The following is a 26,679-nucleotide window of genomic DNA, read 5'->3' as shown; positions in this document are numbered from 1 at the left end:
ATCCCAGAGGGACCTCGGCTGTGGTTATTACTCCTGGAGCTGGCGGGAAGTCCTCTGGGGGGTGTTGGTCCCTACATGTCGTTTGGGGGGGGGGGGTGTTTTAGCGCTTTTATTTGTAAGCTTAAGTTTGGGGTTTTTCTTTTCTCCTCATCCCGGGGTTTGATAGGACGGTCCCCTGGGGAGGGGGGGGGGTGGTTTGGTTGTTTGTGTTTCTTTTTTGTTTTATGACTAATGACCGCACATGGTTGGATAAAGGCTGACCGCACAGATTTAAGAACTCCTGGCCACACCTGTGCTAAGTGACTGACTGAAACAAAGGCAAGGATGCAGCCAGAGGAAAGGACATCAACCATTCTGTTGGAAGACGAATGCAGATGCGGTTTCCAGCCATGGTCCCTGGAGGGGGGTGTTTCTCCTGGGCCAGGTTTGTGTGGTCGCCGGGAGGCTTCCCGTGAGGGTGGGGTACTGTTGTATGGCTGGGGGGCCTGGCTGCCTTTTTGTTTCTGTCTTTTGTTTTTCCTTCCAGGTGGCTTGCATTTGGGACTGAGTGGCTGTGTTGCTGAGGTTATCAGGACCTCACCCTGATCACCTGCGGCTCGTCAGGACTCACAGCTGAGGTGCATCTATATGGATTGGAACATGGTGGCATTTAAGACTGGAGTGTACAGTGTGTATTTGCCAGAGACTCGACCTTGTGACCAGACGGGTGAGATCGTCGTCTCGGGAGCCATCTCATCATCAGTGGATGCAGAGAACGTCCAGGGTTTGATGCACGGTCTGTGAAAGAGGAGGGGGTGAGGTCTCATGCTCGTCAGCACACTTCCTGAGGTACGTTAGATTTTGTGACTAACATTTATACAGTCAGTAAATGTGGTGTCCCTCACACCTTTTTATATTGAGCTGTATGTTAGTCATGTATCGGCTTCCACTGCAGTGGAGTTTTGTGAACTGGATGTTCCATGCCTGCAGGTTGGGAAGCTGATTAGTAATCAAGCCAGAAAGTGTTTGCTGTTTGTACACCTTTAAGTGTTCTCTCTGTGTGTAGAGTGTGGACTCACATAATGGTTCCTTCTTTCACAGACTCGGTTTGTTGCGGCCACCTGGGGGGTGTCGGCGGGGTCCTTGGGTCCGAACAGCTTCTGGCTCCGGACCGTTAGCGCTGCTGGGAGCGCACCACGCCAGACCGCACTTTCTTTTGTTATTTTTTGTATCACTGTTATGTATTAAATTCAGTTAGCCTTTGTACCGTGCTCTGCTTATTTCATACTGGGTCCTTCAAACGCTGGTCGGTTCTCCGAGCTGCGTCCGACAAATAACAGAATCATTATGTGAGTCCACACTCAACACACAGAGAGAACGCTCAAAGGTGCACAAACAGCAAACACTTCCTGGCTTAATTACTAATCAGCTTCCCACCCTGCAGGCATGGAACACCCAGTTCACAAAACTCCACTGCAGAGGAAGCTGATTATACGACCAACATACAGCTCAATATAATAAGGTGTGAGGGACACCACATTTACTGACTGTATAAATGTTAGTCACAAAATCTAACGTACCTCAGGAAGTGTGCTGACGAGCGTGAGACCTCACCCCCTCCTCTTTCACAGACCATGCATCAAACCTGGACGTTCTCTGCATCCACTGATGATGAGATGGCTCCCGAGACGATGATCTCACCCGTCTGGTCACAAGGTCGAGTCTCTGGCAAATACACACTGTGTACTCCAGTCTTAAATGCCACCATGTTCCAATCCATGTAGATGCACCACAGCTGTGAGTCCTGACGAGCCGCAGGTGATCAGCCTCAGGTGATCAGGGTGAGGTCCTGATAAACTCAGCTACACAGCCACTCAGTCCCAAATGCGCACCACCTGAAAGGAAAAACAAAAGACAGGACAAAAGACAGAAACAAAAAGGCAGCCAGGCCCCCCCAGCCATACAACAGATATTGCACAAATGCAAAAAAGCAGTCCTACATATTTGTTTAATATGCGCATTGAATGACATATCCTGATCAAAAATGACTCCAAGATTTCTCACAGTATTACTAGAGGTCAGGGTAATGCCATCCAGAGTAAGGATCTGGTTAGACACCATGTTTCTAAGATTTGTGGGGCCAAGTACAATAACTTCAGTTGTATCTGAGTTTAAAAGCAGGAAATTAGAGGTCATCCATGTCTTTATGTCTGTAAGACAATCCTGCAGTTTAGCTAATTGGTGTGTGTCCTCTGGCTTCATGGATAGATAAAGCTGGGTATCATCTGCGTAACAATGAAAATTTAAGCAATGCCGTCTAATAATACTGCCTAAGGGAAGCATGTATAAAGTGAATAAAATTGGTCCTAGCACAGAACCTTGTGGAACTCCATAATTAACCTTAGTCTGTGAAGAAGATTCCCCATTTCCATGAACAAATTGTAATCTATTAGATAAATATGATTCAAACCACTGCAGCGCAGTGCCTTTAATAGCTATGGCATGCTCTAATCTCTGTAATAAAATTTTATGGTCAACAGTATCAAAAGCAGCACTGAGGTCTAACAGGACGAGCACAGAGATGAGTCCACTGTCTGAGGCCATAAGAAGATCATTTGTAACCTTCACTAATGCTGTTTTTGTACTATGATGGATTCTAAAACCTGACTGAAACTCTTCAAATAGACCATTCCTCTGCAGATGATCAGTTAGCTGTTTTACAACTACCCTTTCAAGAATTTTTGAGAGAAAAGGAAGGTTGGAGATTGGCCTATAATTAGCTAAGATAGCTGGGTCAAGTGATGGCTTTTTAAGTAATGGTTTAATTACTGCCACCTTAAAAGCCTGTGGTACATAGCCAACTAATAAAGATAGATTGATCATATTTAAGATCGAAGCATTAAATAATGGTAGGGCTTCCTTGAGCAGCCTGGTAGGAATGGGGTCTAATAAACATGTTGATGGTTTGGATGAAGTAACTAATGAAAATAACTCAGACAGAACAATCAGAGAGAACAGTAGATTAAATGCAGTGTTGAGGCTGTCATTCTCAGCATCTGTGTGGATGTTAAAATCGCCCACTATAATTATCTTATCTGAGCTAAGCACTAAGTCAGACAAAAGGTCTGAAAATTCACAGAGAAACTCACAGTAACGACCAGGTGGACGATAGATAATAACAAATAAAACTGGTTTTTGGGACTTCCAATTTGGATGGACAAGACTAAGAGTCAAGCTTTCAAATGAATTAAAGCTCTGTCTGGGTCTTTGATTAATTAATAAGCTGGAGTGGAAGATTGCTGCTAATCCTCCGCCTCGGCCCGTGCTACAAGCGTTCTGGCAGTTAGTGTGACTCGGGGGTGTTGACTCATTTAAACTAACATATTCATCCTGCTGTAACCAGGTTTCTGTAAGGCAGAATAAATCAATATGTTGATCAGTTATTATATCATTTACTAACAGGGACTTAGGAGAGAGAGACCTAATGTTTAATAGACCACATTTAACTGTTTTAGTCTGTGGTGCAGTTGAAGCTGCTATATTATTTTTTCTTTTTGAATTTTTATGCTTAAATAGATTTTTGCTGGTTATTGGTGGTCTGGGAGCAGGCACCGTCTCTACGGGGATGGGGTAATGAGGGGATGGCAGGGGGAGAGAAGCTGCAGAGAGGTGTGTAAGACTACAACTCTGCTTCCTGGTCCCAACCCTGGATAGTCACGGTTTGGAGGATTTAAGAAAATTGGCCAGATTTCTAGAAATGAGAGCTGCTCCATCCAAAGTGGGATGGATGCCGTCTCTCCTAACAAGACCAGGTTTTCCCCAGAATTTTGCCAATTATCTATGAAGCCCACCTCATTTTTTTGAGGACGTGTTGACAGAGGACATGCTGACAGAGGATGTGTTGACAGAGGACATGCTGAGAGGACGTGTTGACAGAGGACATGTTGACAGAGGACATGCTGACAGAGGACATGTTGACAGAGGATGTGTTGACAGAGGACATGTTGAAGCCGTAGCTTTCTGTACAGTTTTCATTTGCTCTGTCTTCCTTCTGTCCATCCTGTCTTACCGTTCTCAGCCAGAGATCCCAGTATTTCCAGGATGACGTGTCGGCGTTCTGCGTCAGGTGCCCGTTTCAGCTGAGACATCAGTACATGTGCCACATCTTGCTCTGTCAAAGCCTCCCTTGCAGAGTCTGTGGACAAAGATGCTGTAAGCGGAGAAACCGGAATTGTATTTCTGGCTCCAGCTTTAAAGTGTAAGTGACACGATATGTAATGTTTTTTGAGTATTTAAGACTAAAATTTAGCAGTTTGAAATTTATCTTTTCCTGGTGCATAGTTAGTGGAGAGATAAATATTTGGATTTTGAACTGCGCGCCATTAAAAACCAGAAACGTCTGGGCGAGTCCTAAGATTGGAGAAGAAGGAGGAAGTGACATCAGCCCCAAAAATTCATGGATTAATTTATGGATTTTCAAAAGACTACTGACAGCCCCGTTTCCACTGAGTGGTTTGGGTTGGAACCGCACAGTGTTTTCAGGGTCAGAACGGTTATTCTCGCCAGCAGAATCCTTTTGATTGGCAGGTGGAACACGGTGTCCGCAGCTTCTCCATTCAACACGGAGGCAAAACTGAGTATTTTCACATTGTTTTATTGTATTGTTTTGGGAATCATGGGATAATTTCATCACGTGCAGACTGAGACATTATGAGCAGATGAGGCGCTGTGAGTTTTTCAACTTGTGGTGCAAAGCGGCTCGCGATGGAACAAGAGGAGGCTTCATTAACAGCAGAGACTCGACCCATCAGCCGCAATTAATGGATTATAGCCGGTGCTGTAACCTGGCACCAAATTGACAAACAGACTTTTAAGGATACAAGGAATTAAATTATTTTCAGACATCGTTTTGTAAAGGTGGGTTTTCATCAGACTGAAGATGATCTCACTGAAACAGACAGGTAAGACTATATTATTTAGTCCTTGTGTGAATGGTTTTAATATTTAATACGAGGGCTGTCAATAAAGTATAGGTCCTTTTTATTTTTTTCAAAAACTATATGGATTTCATTCATATGTTTTTACGTCAGACATGCTTGAACCCTCGTGCGCATGAGTTTTTCCACGTCTGTCGGTGACGTCATTCGCCTGTGAGCACTCCTTGTGGGAGGAGTCGTCCAGCCCCTCGTCGGAATTCCTTTGTCTGAGAAGTTGCTGAGAGACTGGCGCTTTGTTTGATCAAAATTTTTTCTAAACCTGTGAGACACATCGAAGTGGACACGGTTCGAAAAATTAAGCTGGTTTTCGGTGAAAATTTTAACGGCTGATGAGAGATTTTGAGGTGATTCTGTCGCTTTAAGAAAACCTGAAAACCTCCACATTTCAGGCTCTATTGATCCAGGACATCGTGAGAGAACAGAGAAGTTTCAGAAGAAGCTGATTTCAGCATTTTATCCGGATATTCCACTGTTAAAGGAGATTTTTTTAATGAAAGACGCAGCCGGCGCGGTGCGGCGGCACACGAAAAACACCTCAGTGTTGATAACCATTTGTAAAATCCAGGCGGCTTTTGATGGCTTTCAGTGGAGTGAGTATATGAGAAATTGTTTAACAGTTGGACATGTTCCAACTTGTCCTTAAGGCTTCCAACAGAGGTGTTTTTCCTGTGGCGGAGCGTTGCGGCGGCTGCGAGCCGACGCTGCAATCCGTCCGCACGTCTTTCATGAAAATAAATTGAAATTGAAATTGAGTTTTGCTGAGGACAATCAGTATGAGGTCAGTGTGGGCAGCACAGACAGCATGGAGATGCTTTGGGACTCATCTGAAGCTTATGTGAGAGGCAAAGTGACTGAACAAGCTTCCAAGAAAAGAAGAGACAGTACTGATAAGACCAAGGCGTTAGAAGCAGAAATTAAAAAAAAAAAAAAAAAAAAAAAATTCAAGAAAGTTTTCTTCAAAACATCTGAGAATGAAAATTCTAACAATAAGGCAAAATTGTCAGGATTTAGACTGTCGTTTGGTACGTGTTCTGTTTTATTTGACTTTTTTCTGTTCTCTGGCTGTTTCTTTCTGTTGGGGTTTTCTCTGTCTCTTTCTCTCTGGTCTCTGGAAGCCAGAAGACACACACCAATTAGTTGAACTGCAGGATTGTCTTACAGACATAAAGACATTCTTTCCTTTTTGCTAAAGCTTATAGTTAGGGCTGGATCAGGTGACCCTGAACCATCCCTTAGTTATGCTGCTATAGACGTAGACTGCTGGGGGGTTCCCATGATGCACTGTTTCTTTCTCTTTTTGCTCTGTATGCACCACTCTGCATTTAATCATTAGTGATCGATCTCTGCTCCCCTCCACAGCATGTCTTTTTCCTGGTTCTCTCCCTCAGCCCCAACCAGTCCCAGCAGAAGACTGCCCCTCCCTGAGCCTGGTTCTGCTGGAGGTTTCTTCCTGTTAAAAGGGAGTTTTTCCTTCCCACTGTCGCCAAGTGCTTGCTCACAGGGGGTCGTTTTGACCGTTGGGGTTTTTACATAATTATTGTATGGCTTTTGCCTTACAATATAAAGCGCCTTGGGGCAACTGTTTGTTGTGATTTGGCGCTATATAAATAAAATTGATTTGATTTGTTTCTCTCTGGTCTCTGTCTTGGTGCTCGGTGGTGGGGGTTTCCCTCTGTCTAACCACACCCTGGTTGGTTGTGGAAGCTTTTCCTCATACCTGTTCTTAATTTGTGGCCTCTTTCCAGCTCTTTCTTGTATTTTTTGCCTTGCTTCGTTTTGCCTCATTGTGTTTTTGACCACCTGCTTGCCTTCCTCGACCACGCCTCCAGCCTGATGATCACTGTACTTCTGCTCCTGTTTGACCGCCTTACCGTTTACCGACCCCAGCTAATGAACTCAGTAAATGATTTAAGCCTACAGAGCTGTGAGTTTGTGTCCAGCCAGCTATCATAACCAAGAATGATAAAAAAAAAAATGCTCTGCTCAGACTTAAAACCACGTTTCATGAGTCAGCAGAGAAAACTGGAAGCTTTCAGCACAACAACAGGACCCACTGTTTGTTTTTGGGATTCTGACACTGCATATATCTGTCTATCTATCTATCTATCTATATATCTATATATATATACGAGGTCTATTAGAAAAGTATCTGACCTTATTATTAACAAAAGACAAATGAGATTTTGTTCAGTCAGTAGTCTTTGTGTCTTCACTTCAAACACATCTAAATACTTCTGGACCAAACTGTCTTAAAATCTGCACACAGACGTGTCGCTCTCACACACTATCAGGCTGAATGGACAGAGGCATCTGGACACAAATGCAGGACTCAAACTCACAGCTCTGGTTTTTCAGATCGTTTACTGAATGGCTCAGCAGGGTCCGGTACACAAAAAGGCAGTCCAATATCAGCAAACAAATCAGAAACATCAGGCAATAATGTGTGGTCGAAAAAACAGGCAGGTGGTCAAAAAACAAGCAGGACTAGAAACATACATGAACAGAGCTGGAAGCAAAGGCACGAGGAGCAACGATTGGCAGAGAACTAGTGCAACCAGTGAAGCTTATATACTCCCTGGTGATGAGCTACAGATTAGAAACAGATGTGTGGAAAGCTCCAGAACAGGGTGTGGCCCAGACAGTGTGCACCGCCCACCACCAAGCAGCAAGAGAGACAGACAAGAGAGATAGGGAAAGTCAAAGCCCAAGCAGGAAAAACCCAACAAGAGAAGTAACACACAGAAAATCTAAACTAAGAAGAACAAAACAGAACAAACATGAAACAAAAAGTCCAAATCCTGACACACACAGCTTGAAGCACACGTGCGGTCATGAAACTCACACGTCTGCAGTATGTGTTGCAACTGGAGACTAACTGAGACAACTGTTTATATGATGACGACCTCAAGTGTGTTTTTATCTTCAGTTTTTGCGCAAATGGGTTTTGTCCCCGTTACTGTCACTGTTTGGCTTTTGATGTGTGTGTGTGTGTGTGTGTGTGTGTGTGTGTGTGTGTGTGTGTGTGTGTGTGTGTGTGTGTGTGTGTGTGTGTGTGTGTGTGTGTGTGTGTGTGTGGTGACAGCAGTTATCTGTCAAATGTCAAACATGGTACATGTCATTAATGGTCCGAGCGCGCTGTGACTTGTGGTAGAATAATAATCTTTTCTTTTTTAAGGACACAGAGAGCCGACTTACCCATGTCTGCCAGGTTACACAGGGCCAGCAGGCAAACGTTGACCAGCAGGTCATTGGCGTGATGCTCCCTCATGATGGACACCAGTCTGGGGACAACGCCGCTCTGGACCAGCTGGTCCTGCTGATCCGCTGTGTGTCAAACACAGAGAGTTTTACCGGCATTGAACATTGTCCTTTGGTCAACTGTGTGTCTCCCTGTCGGACACGTTCTACATGGATGGCTGAAGGTATCATGATCTGGTCTCCTCGGGTGCTTTCCTTTCCCAAACGTCCTGCCTCTTGTCCTTTTTCTCTCACTAAAGGGTCTTTCACATCAAACACAGTATTTTTGCCTTTACAGCTGCACATATGAACACTGTCCATCGTGCAGCAACCCGCTGTTAAAAACATGGAGTTTTTATAATACAACCCAAACTCCAGTGAAGTTGGGACGTTGTGTGAAATGTAAATAAAAACAGAATACAATGATTTGCAAATCTTCTTCAACCTATATTCAATTGAATACACCACAAAGACAAGATATTTAATGTTCAAACTGATAAACGTTATTGTTTTTGTGCAAATATTTGCTCATTTTGAAATGGATGCCTGCAACAGGTTTCCAAAAAGCTGGGAGTGGCAACAAAAGACTGGGAAAGTTGATGAATGCTCAAAGAACACCTGTTTGGAACATTCCACAAATGAACAGGTTAATTGGAAACAGGTGAGTGTCATGATTGGGTATAAAAGCAGCATCCCCAAAAGGCTCAGCTGTTCACAAGCAAAGATGGGGCGAGGATCACCACTTTGTGAACAGGTGCGTGAAAAAATCAATCAGTTTAAGAACAATGTTTCTCAATGTTCAATTGCAAGGAATTTAGGGATTCCATCATCTACAGTCCATAATATAATCAGAAGATTCAGAGAATCTGGAGAACTTTCTACACGTAAGCGGCAAGGCTGAAAACCAACACTGAATGCCCGTGACCTTCGATCCCTCAGGCGGCACTGCATTAAAAACCGACATCGTTGTGTAAAGGATCTTACCGCGTGGGCTCAGGAACACTTCAGAAAACCATTGTCAGTTAACAGAGTTCGTCGCTACATCTACAAGTACAAGTTAAAACTCTACCATGCAAAGTGAAAGCCAAACATCAACAACATCCAGAAACGCCGCCGCCTTCTCTGGGCCTGAGCTCATTTGAAGTGGACAGATGCAAAGTGGAAAAGTGTGCTGTGGTCTGATGAGTCCACATTTCAAATTGTTTTTGGAAATCATGGATGTCGTGTCCTCTGGACAAAAGAGGAAAAAGACGGTCCAGATTGTTACCAGTGCAAAGTTCAAAAGCCAGCATCTGTGATGGTATGGGGGTGTGTTAGTGCCCATGGCATGGACAACTTACACATCTGTGATGGCACCATCAATGCTGAAAGGTACATCCAGGTTTTGGAGCAACACATGCTGCCATCCAAGCAACGTCTTTTTCAGGGACGTCCCTGCTTTATTTCAGCAAGACAATGCCAAGCCACATTCTGCACGAGTTACAACAGTGTGGCTTCATAGTAAAAGAGTGCGGGTACTAGACTGGCCTGCCTGCAGTCCAGACCTGTCGCCCACTGAAAATGTGTGGCGCATTATGAAGCGCAAAATACAACAACGGAGACCCCGGACTGTTGAACATCAACGTACATCAATCAAGAATGGGAAAGAATTCCACCTACAAAGCTTCAACAATTGGTGTCCTCAGTTCCCAAACGCTTATTGATTGTTGTTAGAAGGAAAGGTGATGTATCAGTTTGAACATTAAATATCTTGTCTTTGTGGTGTATTCAAGTGAATATCGGTTGAAGAGGATTTGGAAATCATTGTATTCTATTTTTATTTACATTTTACACAACGTCCCAACTTCACTGGAATTGGGGTTGAAGTTTTTCTGTGCAGATGGACGGTAACATGTTTTTCTGTGCAGATGGACGGTAACATGTTTGCGTCTTGAAATAAATCGTTTCTTCTTGAAATAAATTGTTTCTGCTTGAATGTGGATTTGGCTGCTCAGTTACTTTGGTGCCAGGTCAAAAATTAAAGGAGAAAATGAAAATGCAGATTGCGTCATTTGTGAAGCAGGTAGTGGGTGATTTCTTTGCAGTGGGGTGAAAACAAATGGACAGAGCAGCGGAATTCAGTGGTCAGCGTGTGTGCAGGGTGATGCATTCAAGGATGGGCTGTTCACTGACAGCTTTACTTCTCCTTCTGAAATGTACGTCCACAAGCCTTCAGTTAACAGGTACATTTTAGCTTTGTAATAACAGATGTTACTGCACGTAGATGGCACACTGTCCCAATGTGGGCATGCTCAGTAGCTCTCATGTCATGGGGATGTGTTCAATAGCCCTTGTAGTCAACGCTAATGTGGTGTATAATAGTATGACGCAACTTCAGATGGCTGTTGTAACAAATTAGGCTCAATTTCCTCATTTTTGTAATCAGGAAGGCAGTCAGGTCCAAAAACCTGTGGTGGGAGATCAGCTTTACAGCTGTATGAGTGTCGCATGCTGTTGGAGGTTTTATAAGTTCTATAATGTCATATCTTGGACCGTGAAGGGTTATGAAATGATAAAGTCAACTTTGCTGACCGCATGTAGGCCAACTGATCAAACATACTCAGAGTATTAAAGTGGAACAGAACGCCACACTGTGCTGTAAAATTACCACTTGTCCATGTTTAGAGGTGAAGGACAGCGTGGTCCATGTAATAAATAAGAACAAACTCTCACAGGACGACGCCTCACAAACATCTCTCTGACTCTCACAGTGTAAACTAGTACAGTCCCTCTCCTAAGATGGTGGCCTGAGCTACTCGTTACTGGTTGCTTCGGTGAATGCAAGAGTCTCCTCTCATTATTTTTGACTGAGTTTGATGCGTCCAACTGATTGTGCCATTAATAAACCACTGACAGAACGTCAGCTTTCATTGGACCGCTTCCTGTAACTAGTGTTACTTCAAGTTTCAATCCCTGTTCTAGACGATCTTTACCTCACAGCCAATCCTAGACCTCATGGGGGGGGAGAGCCCCCCCCCATTCTCCCCAAAACAAGTAATTTAAAATTAGAACTAAGGCCACAAAGTTACTTAGTTCTCCTTTAATATTTAAGTGTTGTATGAATGATGAAACTGGTCTTATGACCATTGAGTGTGTGTCTGTGGTCCCTAGATGCCCGTAGGGTCCTGGTTTCGGTGTTTCCATGTGCACTTGGTTCAACTCACGGTTGTCAAAGCAGATGCGTCCGATGGCCCGGCCTGTGTTGAGCAGCATCTCCGGGTCGCTGCTGTTCAGATGAGGAACCAGCGCCTTCACCAGTCCTGCCTCGATGCACGGCTCTCTGACTGCAGCTGAAACAATGTACAGAAAAGTACACATGACTAGAGGTGCCTGCTTCCCAACCTGTGGTCCAAGACCTCTTCTAGTGGTCGCCAAAGGTCACTGAGGTTTGAATGATTTTTGTTGATGGAATCAGTACAACACTAAAGTGTAGGGAGAACGAGATCTGGAGTTTGGGTCCCAACAGTTCTGTTACGGGTTTTATTCTGTTGCTTTAATTCTTCTGTCAATTTGAAACGATCAACTCTTCAGCCTCAACAGAAGCCCTCCGGCCAATATGGCGCTTTTTGGTTGCAAAAGCCTCCAACGGTGACAAAACATTTAAAGCATGCAACACAAATGGATTTTCAAAATCAAATCAAATCAATTTTATTTATATAGCGCCAAATCACAACAAACAGTTGCCCCAAGGCGCTTTATATTGTAAGGCAAAGCCATACAATAATTACAGAAAAACCCCAACGGTCAAAACGACCCCCTATGAGCAAGCACTTGGCTACAGTGGGAAGGAAAAACTCCCTTTTAACAGGAAGAAACCTCCAGCAGAACCAGGCTCAGGGAGGGGCAGTCTTCTGCTGGGACTGGTTGGGGCTGAAGGAGAGAACCAGGAAAAAGACATGCTGTGGAGGGGAGCAGAGATCGATCACTAATGATTAAATGCAGAGTGGTGCATACAGAGCAAAAAGAGAAAGAAACACTCAGTGCATCATGGGAACCCCCCAGCAGTCTAAGTCTATAGCAGCATAACTAAGGGATGATTCAGGGTCACCTGATCCAGCCCTAACTATAAGCTTTAGCAAAAAGGAAAGTTTTAAGCCTAATCTTAAAAGTAGAGAGGGTGTCTGTCTCCCTGATCTGAATTGGGAGCTGGTTCCACAGGAGAGGAGCCTGAAAGCTGAAGGCTCTGCCTCCCATTCTACTCTTACAAACCCTAGGAACTACAAGTAAGCCTGCAGTCTGAGAGCGAAGCGCTCTATTGGGGTGATATGGTACTATGAGGTCCCTAAGATAAGATGGGACCTGATTATTCAAAACCTTATAAGTAAGAAGAAGAATTTTAAATTCTATTCTAGAATTAACAGGAAGCCAATGAAGAGAGGCCAATATGGGTGAGATATGCTCTCTCCTTCTAGTCCCTGTCAGTACTCTAGCTGCAGCATTTTGAATTAACTGAAGGCTTTTCAGGGAACTTTTAGGACATCCTGATAATAATGAATTACAATAGTCCAGCCTAGAGGAAATAAATGCATGAATTAGTTTTTCAGCATCACTCTGAGACAAGACCTTTCTAATTTTAGAGATATTGCGTAAATGCAAAAAAGCAGTCCTACATATTTGTTTAATATGCGCATTGAATGACATATCCTGATCAAAAATGACTCCAAGATTTCTCACAGTATTACTAGAGGTCAGGGTAATGCCATCCAGAGTAAGGATCTGGTTAGACACCATGTTTCTAAGATTTGTGGGGCCAAGTACAATAACTTCAGTTTTATCTGAGTTTAAAAGCAGGAAATTAGAGGTCATCCATGTCTTTATGTCTGTAAGACAATCCTGCAGATTAGCTAATTGGTGTGTGTCCTCTGGCTTCATGGATAGATAAAGCTGGGTATCATCTGCGTAACAATGAAAATTTAAGCAATGCCGTCTAATAATACTGCCTAAGGGAAGCATGTATAAAGTGAATAAAATTGGTCCTAGCACAGAACCTTGGGGAACTCCATAATTAACCTTAGTCTGTGAAGATTTCCCATTTACATGAACAAATTGTAATCTATTAGATAAATATGATTCAAACCACCACAGCGCAGTGCCTTTAATACCTATGGCATGCTCTAATCTCTGTAATAAAATTTTATGGTCAACAGTATCAAAAGCAGCACTGAGGTCTAATAGAACAAGCACAGAGATGAGTCCACTGTCTGAGGCAATAAGAACATCATTTGTAACCTTCACTAATGCTGTTTCTGTACTATGATGGATTCTAAACCCTGACTGAAACTCTTCAAATAGACCATTCCTCTGCAGATGATCAGTTAGCTGTTTTACAGCTACCCTTTCAAGAATTTTTGAGAGAAAAGGAAGGTTGGAGATTGGCCTATAATTAGCTAAGATAGCTGGGTCAAGTGATGGCTTTTTAAGTAATGGTTTAATTACTGCCACCTTAAAAGCCTGTGGTACATAGCCAACTAACAAAGATAGATTGATCATATTTAAGATCGAAGCATTAAATAATGGTAGGGCTTCCTTGAGCAGCCTGGTAGGAATGGGGTCTAATAGACATGTTGATGGTTTGGAGGAAGTAACTAATGAAAATAAGTCAGAACAATCAGAGAGAAAGAGTCTAACCAAATACCGACATCACTGAAAGCAGCCAAAGATAATGATATGTCTTTGGGATGGTTATGAGTAATTTTTTCTCTAATAGTTAAAATTTTATTAGCAAAGAAAGTCATGAAGTCATTACTAGTTAAAGTTAAAGGAATACTCGGCTCAATAGAGCTCTGACTCTTTGTCAGCCTGGCTACAGTGCTGAAAAGAAACCTGGGGTTGTTCTTATTTTCTTCAATTAGTGATGAGTAGTAAGATGTCCTAGCTTTACGGAGGGCTTTTTTATAGAGCAACAGACTCTTTTTCCAGGCTAAGTGAAGATCTTCTAAATTAGTGAGAGGCCATTTCCTCTCCAACTTACGGGTTATCTGCTTTAAGCTGCGAGTTTGTGAGTTATACCACGGAGTCAGGCACTTCTGATTTAAGGCTCTCTTTTTCAGAGGAGCTACAGCATCCAAAGTTGTCTTCAATGAGGACGTAAAACTATTGACGAGATACTATATCTCACTCACAGAGTTTAGGTAGCTACTCTGCCCTGTGTTGGTATATGGCATTAGAGAACATAAAGAAGGAATCATATCCTTAAACCTAGTTACAGTGCTTTCTGAAAGACTTCTAGTGTAATGAAACTTATTCCCCACTGCTGGGTAGTCCATCAGAGTAAATGTAAATGTTATTAAGAAATGATCAGACAGAAGGGAGTTTTCAGGGAATACTGTTAAGTCTTCAATTTCCATACCATAAGTCAGAACAAGATCTAAGGTATGATTAAAGTGGTGGGTGGACTCATTTACATTTTGAGCAAAGCCAATTGAGTCTAATAATAGATTAAATGCAGTGTTGAGGCTGTCATTCTCAGCATCTGTGTGGATGTTAAAATCGCCCACTATAATTATCTTATCTGAGCTAAGCACTAAGTCAGACAAAAGGTCTGAAAATTCACAGAGAAACTCACAGTAACGACCAGGTGGACGATAGATAATAACAAATAAAACTGGTTTTTGGGACTTCCAATTTGGATGGACAAGACTAAGAGTGAAGCTTTCAAATGAATTAAAGCTCTGTCTGGGTTTTGGATTAATTAATAAGATGGAATGGAAGATTGCTGCTAATCCTCCGCCCCGGCCCGTGCTATGAGCGTTCTGACAGTTAGTGTGACTCGGGGGTGTTGACTCATTTAAACTAACATATTCATCCTGCTGTAACCAGGTTTCTGTAAGGCAGAATAAATCAATATGTTGATCAATTATCATATCATTTACCAACAGGGACTTAGAAGAGAGAGACCTAATGTTTAATAGACCACATTTAACTGTTTTAGTCTGTGGTGCAGTTGAAGGTGCTATATTATTTTTTCTTTTTGAATTTTTATGCTTAAATAGATTTTTGCTGGTTATTGGTGGTCTGGGAGCAGGCACCGTGTCTACGGGGATGGGGTAATGAGGGGATGGCAGGGGTAGAGAAGCTGCAGAGAGGTGTGTAAGACTACAACTCTGCTTCCTGGTCCCAACCCTGGATAGTCACGGTTTGGAGGATTTAAGAAAACTGGCCAGATTTCTAGAAATGAGAGCTGCTCCATCCAAAGCGGGATGGATGCCGTCTCTCCTAACAAGACCAGGTTTTCCCCAGAAGCTTTGCCAATTATCTATGAAGCCCACCTCATTTTTTTACCTTCTCGTGCCAGCTCTGCCACCATCAGTGCCACCTGGCAGCTCAGGCTGCTCTTCATCCTCAGAACCTCAGTCAGTGCTGGCAGAATGCCGCTCCTGGCGATGTCCACCGCTGCGTCTTTTTCTGAAGACACACAAACATCATTATCGCTTTTAAACCGCTGAAGCAGGGGTAGGCAACCTGTTCCAGAAAGAGCCATGAGGGTGCAGGTTTTCTTTGCAGCCACTGACTCCACCAGGTGATTTCACTGATTAACTGATTCCATCTGCTCAAAGTGATATTAATCAGTAAAATCACCTGGTGGACTCAGCGGCTGCAAAGAAAACCTGCACTCTCATGGCTCTTTCTGGAACAGGTTGCCTACCCCTGTGCTGGAGGGCCAAATTCAGCCGCTAATCTGTAAAATCAGAATGACACCACGTGTCTTCTAATCAACTGACTGAAGTGATTAAAGAAGCATTTGTTAGAAGTTGTGTGTGTACGTTGGTGCAGTCTTGAATCTAATGGAGGTTGCTGATGGATTTGGTGCAGGAGCCCAATAACCTCTCAGTCCATGTCTGCAGATGTTGCATAGATCAACAGAAAACCTTTACAAGCATCAGGTACGTATGTCCTCATTATGAGTACGGTGATGATGTAAGCTTGTCTGAAAAGCTGAATCATGATTTTTGTCATATTTCCTACCCTGACTGTGTCGGTTTGTGTTCTTGTGTGGTCTTATTTGTTTGTTTGTTTTTCCCAGGGGCTGTTATCACCGTCATCTCTCCAGTTGTCTCTGACCCCCTCTGGTGACCGTGGGTGGAGTTGCACCATCCTCTGTCTTCACTCTGTTTGCATAACTGCACCTGATTTGTAATCACACACCTGTGTCCTGTCTGTCTTGTTATCATGCGCTCTTTCAGTTGATCATTGAAGGTTTCTCTGCTGTTAGTCCGGCTGTGTTTATTGTCTTGTCATACCACTTTGTGGCATTTAGTCTGTCATGATTTCCATCAGTGTTTTCAGTCTTCTCATCTTCACCCAGTCAATAAATGTCTTTGGTACTCTGTTCCAGAAATCTTGGGTTCACTCTCTTCATCCATAACAACTACGAGGTCTGTGAGAAAAGTATCCGACCTTTTTATTTTTTTCAAAAACTATATGGATTTGATTCATATATTTTACGTCAGCCAAGCTTGAACCTTCGTGCGCATGCGTGAGTTTTTTCACGCCTGTCGGTTGCGTCATTCGCCTGTGGGCAGGCTTTGAGTGAGCACTGGTCCACCCCTCTCGCCGTTTTTTCATTGCGAGGAAATGGCGGAATGATTTGGGCTTTGTTCCATCAGAATTTTTTCAGAAACTGTTAGAGACAGGCAGCTGGAAACCATTCGGAAAATTCACATGGTTTTCGGTGAAAATTTTATGGGCGTGTTACTACCGCTTTAAGGACGGCCCACAATGGCGCACGGCTCGCCGCACTCCGAGCCGCGATCGACAGGCTGAAACGACCATTTCATTTCTAAACGGATGGCTGTGTGGATCCGGGACCATCGTGTGCAATTTCTCTGGTTATCACAAAAGCTGGACATCAGCCATTTTCCGGCAGATTTCACTTTTAATAAGAGATTTTGTCATGGAAAGCCTGATGGAAAAATTCTGATGGAACAAAGCCCAAATCATTCCGCCATTTCCTCGCAATGAAAAAACGACGAGCGGGGTGGACCAGTGCTCACTCAAAGCCTGCCCATCATTCGCAACAATGTTTCTCAACATTCAATTGCAAGGAATTTAGGGATTCCATCATCTACAGTCCATAATATAATCAGAAGATTCAGAGAATCTGGAGAACTTTCTACACGTAAGCAGCAAGGGTGAAAACCAACATTGAATGCCCGTGACCTTCAATCCCTCAGGTGGCACTGCATTAAAAACTGACATCATTGTGTAAAGGATCTTACTGTGTGGGCTCAGGAACACTTCAGAAAACCATTGTCAGTTAACACAGTTCGTCGCTACATCTACAAGTGCAAGTTAAAACTCTACCATGCAAAGTGAAAGCCAAGCTTCAACAACATCCAGAAATGCCACCATCTTCTCTGGGCCCGAGCTCATTTGAAATGGACAGACGTGAACTGGAAAAGTGTGCTGTGGTCTGATGAGTCCACATTTCAAATTGTTTTTGGAAATCATGGATGTCGTGTCCTCTGGACAAAAGAGGAAAAAGACCATCCAGATTGTTACCAGCACAAAGTTCAAAAGCCAGCATCTGTGATGGTATGGGGGTGTGTTAGTGCCCATGGCATGGGCAACTTACACATCTGTGATGGCACCATCAATGCTGAAAGGTACATCCAGGTTTTGGAGCAACACATGCTGCCATCCAAGCAACGTCTTTTTCAGGGACGTCCCTGCTTATTTCAGCAAGACAATGCCAAGACACATTCTGCACGTGTTACAACAGCGTGGCTTCGTAGTAAAAGAGTGCGGGTACTAGACTGGCCTGCCTGCAGTCCAGACCTGTCGCCCACTGAAAATGTGTGGCGCATTATGAAGCACAAAATACGACAACGGAGACCCCGGACTGTTGAACAACTGAAGTCGTACATCAAGCAAGAACGGGAAAGAATTCCACTTACAAAGTTTCAACAATTAGTGTCCTCAGTTCCCAAATGCTTATTGAGTGTTGTTAGAAGGAAAGGTGATGTAACACAGTGGTAAGCATACAACTGTCCCAGCTTTTTAGAAACGTGTTGCAGACATCCATTTCAAAATGAACAAATATTTGCACAAAAACAATAAAGTTTATCAGTTTGAACATTAAATATCTTGTCTTTGTGGTGTATTCAATTGACTATAGGTTGAAGAGGATTTGAAAATCATTGTATTCTGTTTTATTTACATTTTACACAACGTCCCAACTTCATTGGAATTGGGGTTGTAGGAAGTTACTGGACATCCAGCTTCTCAGTGATGCAAGGCAATCGTCTAAAGCAGTGCTTAATTTGTAAATCATTAGATACTGGAACGCAAAGTACATATGACAGCACGGCGATGACGAGATGGACACAGGTCCCGGAACGCACAGAAAAACAACATGTGAATGGTCACTTCTAGAGCTGTCGCACTTAAAAGCCTCAATTTCAGACAACATCCCTTTTATAAATGCTATTATGACAACAATTAACCAATATTTAGGTTATACTCTGCAGGGCGCATGCAACTGTCCGCACCAGGAGGGACTTAACAGCTCTACGTGTAAAACATTTTCAAAAATCAGAGCTTACAACAGGTTACACAAATCTTCCATTTTTATTTAAGGATTGGCACGGCGTCCTACGAATGCAAAGTATGCTCACCATTTAGTTGTTCCAAATACTCCACATCACCAGCATGTCAGGATTCTCCTCCCCTCCCTGTTTAGGGTTTTACTGCATGTGTCTGTGGCAGTTCTGTGTCCCTTGGCCACCCACGACCTCACGTAAGGGACAGGGTTGAATTTATCCAGGGGTGGTCCAACAAGATTTAGGAACAGCAAAGATGATATGGTGGGTATGAGCAGAGAGCCACGGTTGGGAGTGCATATCAGGTTCATTTAAGAAAACATTCAGCATTTGCAATGGGAATGCTGTTGACAGCAACAAGTAACTCCATCAGTTCATCGAGCATGTCATTTCCACCTGAGTCTCTGTTCGCCCTGTAGACCCGTATGACTGCGTGTGGGTTGGTAATGTTGAAGTGCTGACATAGCGACTCAACCTCAGTCTCTCCATACAGCACATCTGCTCCATCGGGCCAATACTGTGCGTAAAGCACCTTCAACTCCTCGATGAACCTGTTATATCCAGTTTTATCTGGCAACCGACCTCCTTGAGATAACTTGCAGTCCTCCAAGTTCTTGGCCACAGTTAGGAAAAACTGCTTGGGGTCGAGTGTTTTGTCGCTTGATTTTCCTCCATTCAGTGTGACACCTTGGAAAGCGTTTTCAGCGATCCCCCTTTGGCTCAGTTCAGTGTAGCGGCCTGGCCGATCTGACATTGCCTCAAGTACCCTGATTTCACGACAAATTGTCTTGTGTGTTGAAATGATGGTAACGTCTCTTTTTTGAAGCTCGACTGAGAGCTCAGACAATTCTTGCAGTGCATCGCACATAATGCCTAAATTGTTCACAAACGCATGTGAAGATATGCGCGGGCATGTTCGAATACTTTTTCCAAAGTGTGCGTTGCTGTTTTTTAATATCCGAAGCAGACGATGCCACTGTACTAGACACCCACTCTTTCGCGACTTTCATCCCCCCAGTCTTTTCTGGCCCCAATGTCCCCACCTTCTTACAAATTGTGCAGCCCAAACCAGAACTTTCCATAATAAGCCAGGGGTAGTAAGTCTGCTTGACTTTGAACTGATCTGCTGTCCAAACAGTTGTGCATCCCATCCCTAACCTCTCACTGCACATCCCACACTCCTCTGCTCTCCACGCTCTCCTCTCCCCCTGAACATTCCAAGCTAACTGTCCCTGTTCCCACCTCTTGGTCCAGCTTGCTTGTTCCTTGCTCCAGGCTAGATGCCAAGGCACTGGCCTGTTGGTGATCCACATGGCTGTCTCTTTGCGCTGCATTTGGCTGGTGGCGATTAACTTGATCCGCTGCTGTATCAGCCGTGGCCGTGGCTAGCTGTTGAGGCGGTAGCCATACTTGCTTCTTCACTTGCCTTGTGACTGCTAGCATGACCAGCGATGCTGCTGCCCCCATCGCCGGTTGCGTTAAGTCATTCTGAGGCATCTCCCTCTTCCTTTTTCTTAAAAAAGGACATCAAACTCATCTGTCGTTTAGACATGTTGTTTTTTTTGGAAATGAAACACCATTCCTTTGTTCCTCTCGATTCGGTTGCTCCTCACTTGCGAATTTTCTAGGTTTCTGTTTTGTTCCTGTTGGGGCATGGTTTGTGTGCCAAGCAACAAATCTCTGACTCTCAAATAACGTTGAGTTTTAATAAACGACATGAACTTATGAAGATTTGTTATTTAAATAAAATGTATCAATTTATTTAATACATTTTAAAACGTTTTTCATACAAATATATATTTTTTTTATTCATGAGAGGTGCCAGATCAGCCCAAATAAGTCCCGGAACACAGGGGGGTCAAAATCAAGAGGTGCCAGATCCTGTTTTGGCAGGATCCGGCTCAAATTAACCCCTGGTCTAAAGATTTTATGTAAATGAAATTAACAGCAGTTATCAGCATGTACAATTGACAGTGGTGGGCACAGTTCAACTAATCCAATAACAGGTAATTATCGAAGCTAATGTTTTTGCTAGCGCATTAGCTTTTCAGGTAAGTTTTAAAACCATCATCGGACCAATTATCTTCCGATAAATTTAGTAGTCTGTCTGTTGTGTTTGCAGCAGACTGGCTGCCTGTCGCTTGCTGATGACATCATCATTAAGTGCAAAACGTGATTGGCCGGTCAACGCAGGGAGCATTGTGGGTAGTGTAGTTCAGGTTCACTGTGGACGTTACAGTGAGTGAGTCCACTCGAGACAAAACAGACTAATTTTAACATTATTTTATTTTATTTCTTTGTGGCTGTAATTTAATTGCCAAGACTCAGTGGGGGAGAGGAGCTCTCATGACGCAGCTGTGTGTACAGATGGACTTTTTCGTTTAGACACTGTTTTGGATTAAAACAAAAAAAAAGGATGCTTTATGTGGATTATTTATTCAGATGAATCCCACTGAAACTAACAGGTAAGAATTTATATTTACTACGTGTATTTTATTCTGCAAATCAATGCATTAATGGATGTATTTCAGTTGTTTAAGCTGATGGTTCAAAGCGTGTGAAAAAAGCAGCAGCTTTTTAGTTTGTGTATCTAATACCGAGATAAACTGTGACTTCTAATACTGTGTTTTACTGCTTTTGAAAGATGATGATAGTGTTTGGGGTTTTATTTTTTATTAATTCATTTTTCGTGTGTTCTTATGTGTTTGTGATCCTTGAATTTACCCAGCAGCAAAAAGTGAAAGTGAAACTGGTTTATCAGAAGCCAACAGCCAAAAGTTATCAGTTATCTGTAATAAAGATACATTTTTTTTTAGCAGTTTATTGGTTTAGTCATAAAAGATCACTTTTCAGTTATTGGATTAATGGTTATTGAAGTTAACTTTTTGGTTAGCTGTTCCCACCACTGACAACTGAGTATCATCAGCATAGCAATGAAAGGCAATCCCAAAACGCTGCAGTATATGCCCAAGGGGTGCTATATAAAGGGATAATCATGTGCAGAGCATCTTGTCAGAATTTGACAGGTGCTTTATTGACTTTGCTTCCACTGAGCCTGTTGTCAGTTTTATCTGTTTTCCATTTAGGGAAAATATAGATGTGGATTGTACGAGGTCTATTAGAAAAGTATCCAACCTTATTATTTTTTTAAAAAACCATATGGATTTGAATCACGTGTGATTACATCAGCCAAGCTTGAACCCTCGTGGGCATGCGAGAGTTTTTTCATGCCTGTCGGTGACGTCATTCGCCTGTGAGCACGCCTTGTGGGAGGAGTGGTCCAGCCCCCTCGTCGGAATTCCTTTGTCTGAGAAGTTGCTGAGAGACTGGCGCTGTGCTTCATCAAAATTTTTTCGAAAACTGTGAGGCACATCCGAGTGGACACCATTTGACAAATTAAGCTGGTTTTCGGTGAAAATTTTAACGGCTGATGAGAGATTTTGGATTGTTTCTATCGCTGTAAGGACTTCCCACGGAGCGGGACGTTGCGCAGCACTCTGAGGCGACGTCGTCATCCTGTTTCAAGCTGAAAACCTCCAAATTTAAGCCTCTGTTGACCCAGGGAACTGTTGAACAGAGAACTTTCAGAAGAGGTCAGAATCAGCAGTTTATCTGGACATTCCACTGTTAAAGGAGTTTTATTTTTAATGAAAGACATGCGGACGGATTGGCGCGTCGGCTTGCAGCCGGCGCGGCACACCAACCACAGGAAAAACACCTCCGTTGGAAGCCTTAAGGACAAGTTGGAACATGCCCTGCTGTTAAACAATTTCTCAGATACTCACTCAACTGAAAGCCACCAAAAGCCGCCTGGATTTTACAAATGGTTATCAACACGGAGGTGTCTTTCCTGTGACGGGCGCTTCGCGCCGGCTGCGAGCCGACACACCAATCCGTCCGCACGTCTTTCATTAAAAAAAATCTCCTTTAACAGTGGAATGTCCGGATAAACTGCTGATTCCGACCTCTTCTGAAAGTTCTCTGTTCTCTCACGACGTCCTGGACCAACAGAGGCTTAAATTTGGAGGTTTTCAGCTTGAAACAGGATGACGACGTCATCTCGGAGCGCTGCGCGACATCCCACTCCGTGGGAAGTCCTTACAGTGATAGAAACAATCCAAAATCTCTCATCAGCCATTAAAATTTTCACCGAAAACCAGCTTAATTTCTCGAATGGTGTCCACTCGGATGTGCCTCACAGTTTTCGAAAAAATTTTGATGAAGCACAGCGCCAGTCTCTCAGCAACTTCTCAGACAAAGAAAATCCGACGAGGGGGCTGGACCACTCCTCCCACAAGGCGTGCTCACAGGCGAATGACGTCACCGACAGGCGTGGAAAAACTCACGCATGCGCACAAGGGTTCAAGCATGTCTGACGTAAAAACATATGAATCAAATCCATATAGTTTTTTAAAAAAAATAAAACGGTCCGTTTCTTTTCTAATAGACCTGGTATAATGTCCAAAGTGACTTCACCCTTCAACTTCGATATCCGAGAATGAGATCCACACACTGAAAAAATTACATTGATCTCAAATCCAAGCAACACCTGGCATGAATGTCAAGTTCTGGAATCTAATGCAGAAAGAGAAGCAGCTCAACCTCAGACAAACTACACAGAATTTGACTGCACTTTTTTAATCAACACATTTGTGTGAGTCTGCCTTTTTACATATGAAAATCATCAAGTCAAAATACAGACTGATGACCACCGTGCAGCCTGCTTACGGCTGCACTCAGCTCCTACTGTCCAGACTATGAGAGACCAGCTGCCTCCTCTCAGTGCCAGGAGTTCCACTAACAACTTTTCCAATTTTAATTAGGCGTTGTAATTTGGGTTGTTTGTTCTTGTGTTGTTACGGGCCAGTCTGAGGCCTACTTTTGCTTATTCTTTGCACCATGCACACTTACTTACTTCAATAATGTATTATTATTATTATTAACACTTTATCTTTGTGCCAGAAAATTGTGTTATTACATTGGTGCACAATAAACTGTGGCTACATTCAGTATGGCTTAGTAGATCTTGATACACTTTTAACTTTAAATTTAATAAAGTTTTGATGAAGGCTGGGCACCCCGATCAGAAGTGATGAAAAACAGTGTCGATGAAGCGTTCTCGTCGAGTGTTTTGGACAAGTGGTGTGGTGTGTGTGCTGTGCACTCTCCAGGCGGCTGTGTGCTTGTGGTCCACACAGACTGGGGTCAGATCAGACTTACTCTTATCCAGCAGAGCAGCGAGCAGCGTGTCCACGTGAGGTTTGAGCTCATCATCAGTCACCTCTGTCGTCACACTGATGGCCTTCAGCGCCTCGCTCAGAGAGTCTGCAACACACACACACACACACACACACACACACACACACATACACACACACACACCCACGTTCGACTTTGGAGTTCAGTGGTCCTTACAGCAAAAGTTGTCGTCGACCTAAAAAATTCATCAAATAGCAGCATTATACCTTATTTCTTTCTTATTGGATCATCAACAACAAATACTGTGTTTGGTGAAAGAAAATGCCTAAAACATCATTTGTAAAGGGATGGATGTGGCCAGTGTGGACTTGAGGAGTCCTTGTTGGTGGCTGGTCCGCGCGTCGGGACGCAGCCGGCGCAGTGCGGCGGCACAGGAAAAACACCTCCGTGTTGATAACCATTTGTAAAATCCAGGCGGCTTTTGATGGCTTTCAGTGGAGTGAGTATATGAGAAATTGTTTAACAGCTGGACATGTTCCAACTTGTCCTTAAGGCTTCCAACAGAGGTGTTTTTCCTGTGGCGGAGCGTCGCGGCGGCTGCAAGCCGACGCTGCAATCCGTCCGCACGTCTTGCATTAAAAAAATCTCCTTTAACAGTGGAATATCCGGATAAAATGCTGAAGCCGACTTCTTCTGAAACTTCTCTGTTCTCTCACGACGTCCTGGATCAATAGAGCCTGAAATGTGGAGATTTTCAGCTTGAAACAGGCTGACGACGGCGGCTGAGAGCGCTGCACGACATCTCGCTCCGTGGGAAGTCCTTAAAGCGACAGTATCACCTCAAAATCTCTCATCAGCCGTTAAAATTTTCACGGAAAACCAGCTTAATTTTTCGAACCGTGTCCACTTCGATGTGTCTCACAGGTTTAGAAAAAATTTTGATCAAACAAAGCGCCAGTCTCTCACCAACTTCTCAGACAAAGGAATTCCGACGAGGGGCTGGACGACTCCTCCCACAAGGAGTGCTCACAGGCGAATGACGTCACCGACAGGCGTGGAAAAACTCACGCATGCGCACGAGGGTTCAAGCATGTCTGACGTAAAAACATATGAATGAAATCCATATAGTTTCTGAAAAAAATAAAAAGGACCTATACTTTATTGACAGCCCTCGTACTTTGGTGTAAGTGATGTTTTTTCATATTTCTGTGATGACTGCTACCCGCCTGGTTACCCAGTCGATGAGGTACAGTACGATGTGTGTGTGGTTCTCACTCTCTCTTCACTCTCCCTGTTTGTGTTGTTCTTGTTACAGACGGAAAAATAAACCAATTAACTCCCAGTTAAATGAAAACATGATTGCAAAAACTAAAACCAGAACAATTTTCTTAGAAATCGCAGGAGACCAGTGATAGTAATTGTACCATTTTTTATTATTATTTCAAAAAAGTATGTTTAAAGGTCAAAACAGGTTACACATCTTATGTTTTGATTTCTTTTTCAGTTTCTAAAATCTCCAGCACGTCTTATTTTGACAGCAGATTAGTCGTCTCCGTCTCACCCTGTCCTCAGTGTCTTCCTCTGTCTCACCATCCACCTGCATGTCCTCCTTCACCTCATCCATAAACCTCCTCTTTGTTCTCCCTCTTCTCCTCCTGCCTGCTGGCTCCATCCTCAGCATCCTTCTCCCTATATACCCTGGGTCCCTCTGCAAATGCAGTCATTAATCTAGATTATTTTTGTACTTCCTATTCCTTGTATAAATAACTTGCACTATCAATCTCATGCTTTCAACATTTAAATAAACTGTTTCATTTGTTTACCCTGCATCCATTCACTTTTCAAGAATCACAGTTAAAACTGTTGCTACGATTAGTAGAGAAGCTTGAATCTTCGACTGGACTGGGTTGCTTGATGCAAGGATGTTTCGCTTCTATTTGCAGAAGCTTCCTCAGCTGAATTTCTGTCTTGACTCTTGTAGAGAAGAACAAACAGAAGCCAGCAAAAGCTGGAGTTTTAAACCTAACTGCCACAACTGCCCACAACTACAGAGGGAAGGGCTAAAGAACAACAACATGTCCAGAAAGCCCTTACAGTATGTGGGTACCCACGATGGTCCCTGGATAAAGTGCAGAAGTCCCAAAGAACAAAGAGACAAGACGGACAGGAGACGGAGCCAAGAAGAAGAGGAGTGTCTCTCCCTTATTTAGCAGGAGTAGGGGAAAAACTACAGAGGATCTTCAGACAGCACAAAATCCCAGTTTACTTTAAACCTGTCAACACCTTGAGACAGAAATTAGTTCACCCTAAGGGCAGGATCCCTAGTTACAAACATTAAAATGTAGTGTATTCTATCAGATATCAGGAAAACTGTAACGAACACTACATAGGTGAGACTAAGCAGCCGTTACACAAAAGGCTATACCAGCACCGCAGAGAGGGCGCCAGTGGACCTCAGTCTGCAGTTCATCTCCACCTTAAAGACACTAACCACATGTTTGAGGACAAGGAAGTTAAAATATTAGCCAGAGAGAAGAAATGGTGTGAGAGAGGAGTGAAGGAAGCTTTGTATGGAGAGAGAGAGAGTTGGAGAGTTGGAGGCAAGATGGTACCTGTGTGTTTGGCATGCCGTCAGCCCTGTCTTTACCGCTCATCGAGTTTTTTGTTATTTGTTGCTGTGTTTTTGC

The 26,679-nt window shown here is 43.3% G+C and overlaps 1 protein-coding gene across 2 annotated transcripts in view; it reads right to left on the bottom strand.

Annotated features, from left to right (window-relative positions):
- si:dkey-191g9.5 (rap1 GTPase-GDP dissociation stimulator 1) overlaps positions 1-26,679 on the bottom strand; it is an 86,508-nt gene that overhangs the window by 44,829 nt on the left and 15,000 nt on the right. The window contains exons 2-6 of one of the 2 annotated variants that reach the window (XM_034185077.1): positions 24,014-24,120; positions 15,534-15,693; positions 11,417-11,542; positions 8,172-8,300; positions 4,049-4,174 (exon numbers count right to left, since the gene is read on the bottom strand). In XM_034185077.1, the coding sequence (XP_034040968.1) occupies positions 4,049-4,174; positions 8,172-8,300; positions 11,417-11,542; positions 15,534-15,693; positions 24,014-24,067 (595 nt within the window). In that variant the 5' untranslated portion in view covers positions 24,068-24,120. The remainder of the gene's footprint in view (positions 1-4,048; positions 4,175-8,171; positions 8,301-11,416; positions 11,543-15,533; positions 15,694-24,013; positions 24,121-26,679) is intronic. The other variant, XM_034185076.1, reaches the window with a different exon arrangement.

The sequence above is a fragment of the Thalassophryne amazonica genome, chromosome 13, assembly GCF_902500255.1.
Source record: "Thalassophryne amazonica chromosome 13, fThaAma1.1, whole genome shotgun sequence".
Classification (NCBI taxonomy): domain Eukaryota; kingdom Metazoa; phylum Chordata; class Actinopteri; order Batrachoidiformes; family Batrachoididae; genus Thalassophryne; species Thalassophryne amazonica.
Note: the sequence above shows the minus strand (reverse complement) of the source record. Positions and strands in the feature narration are given on the sequence as shown.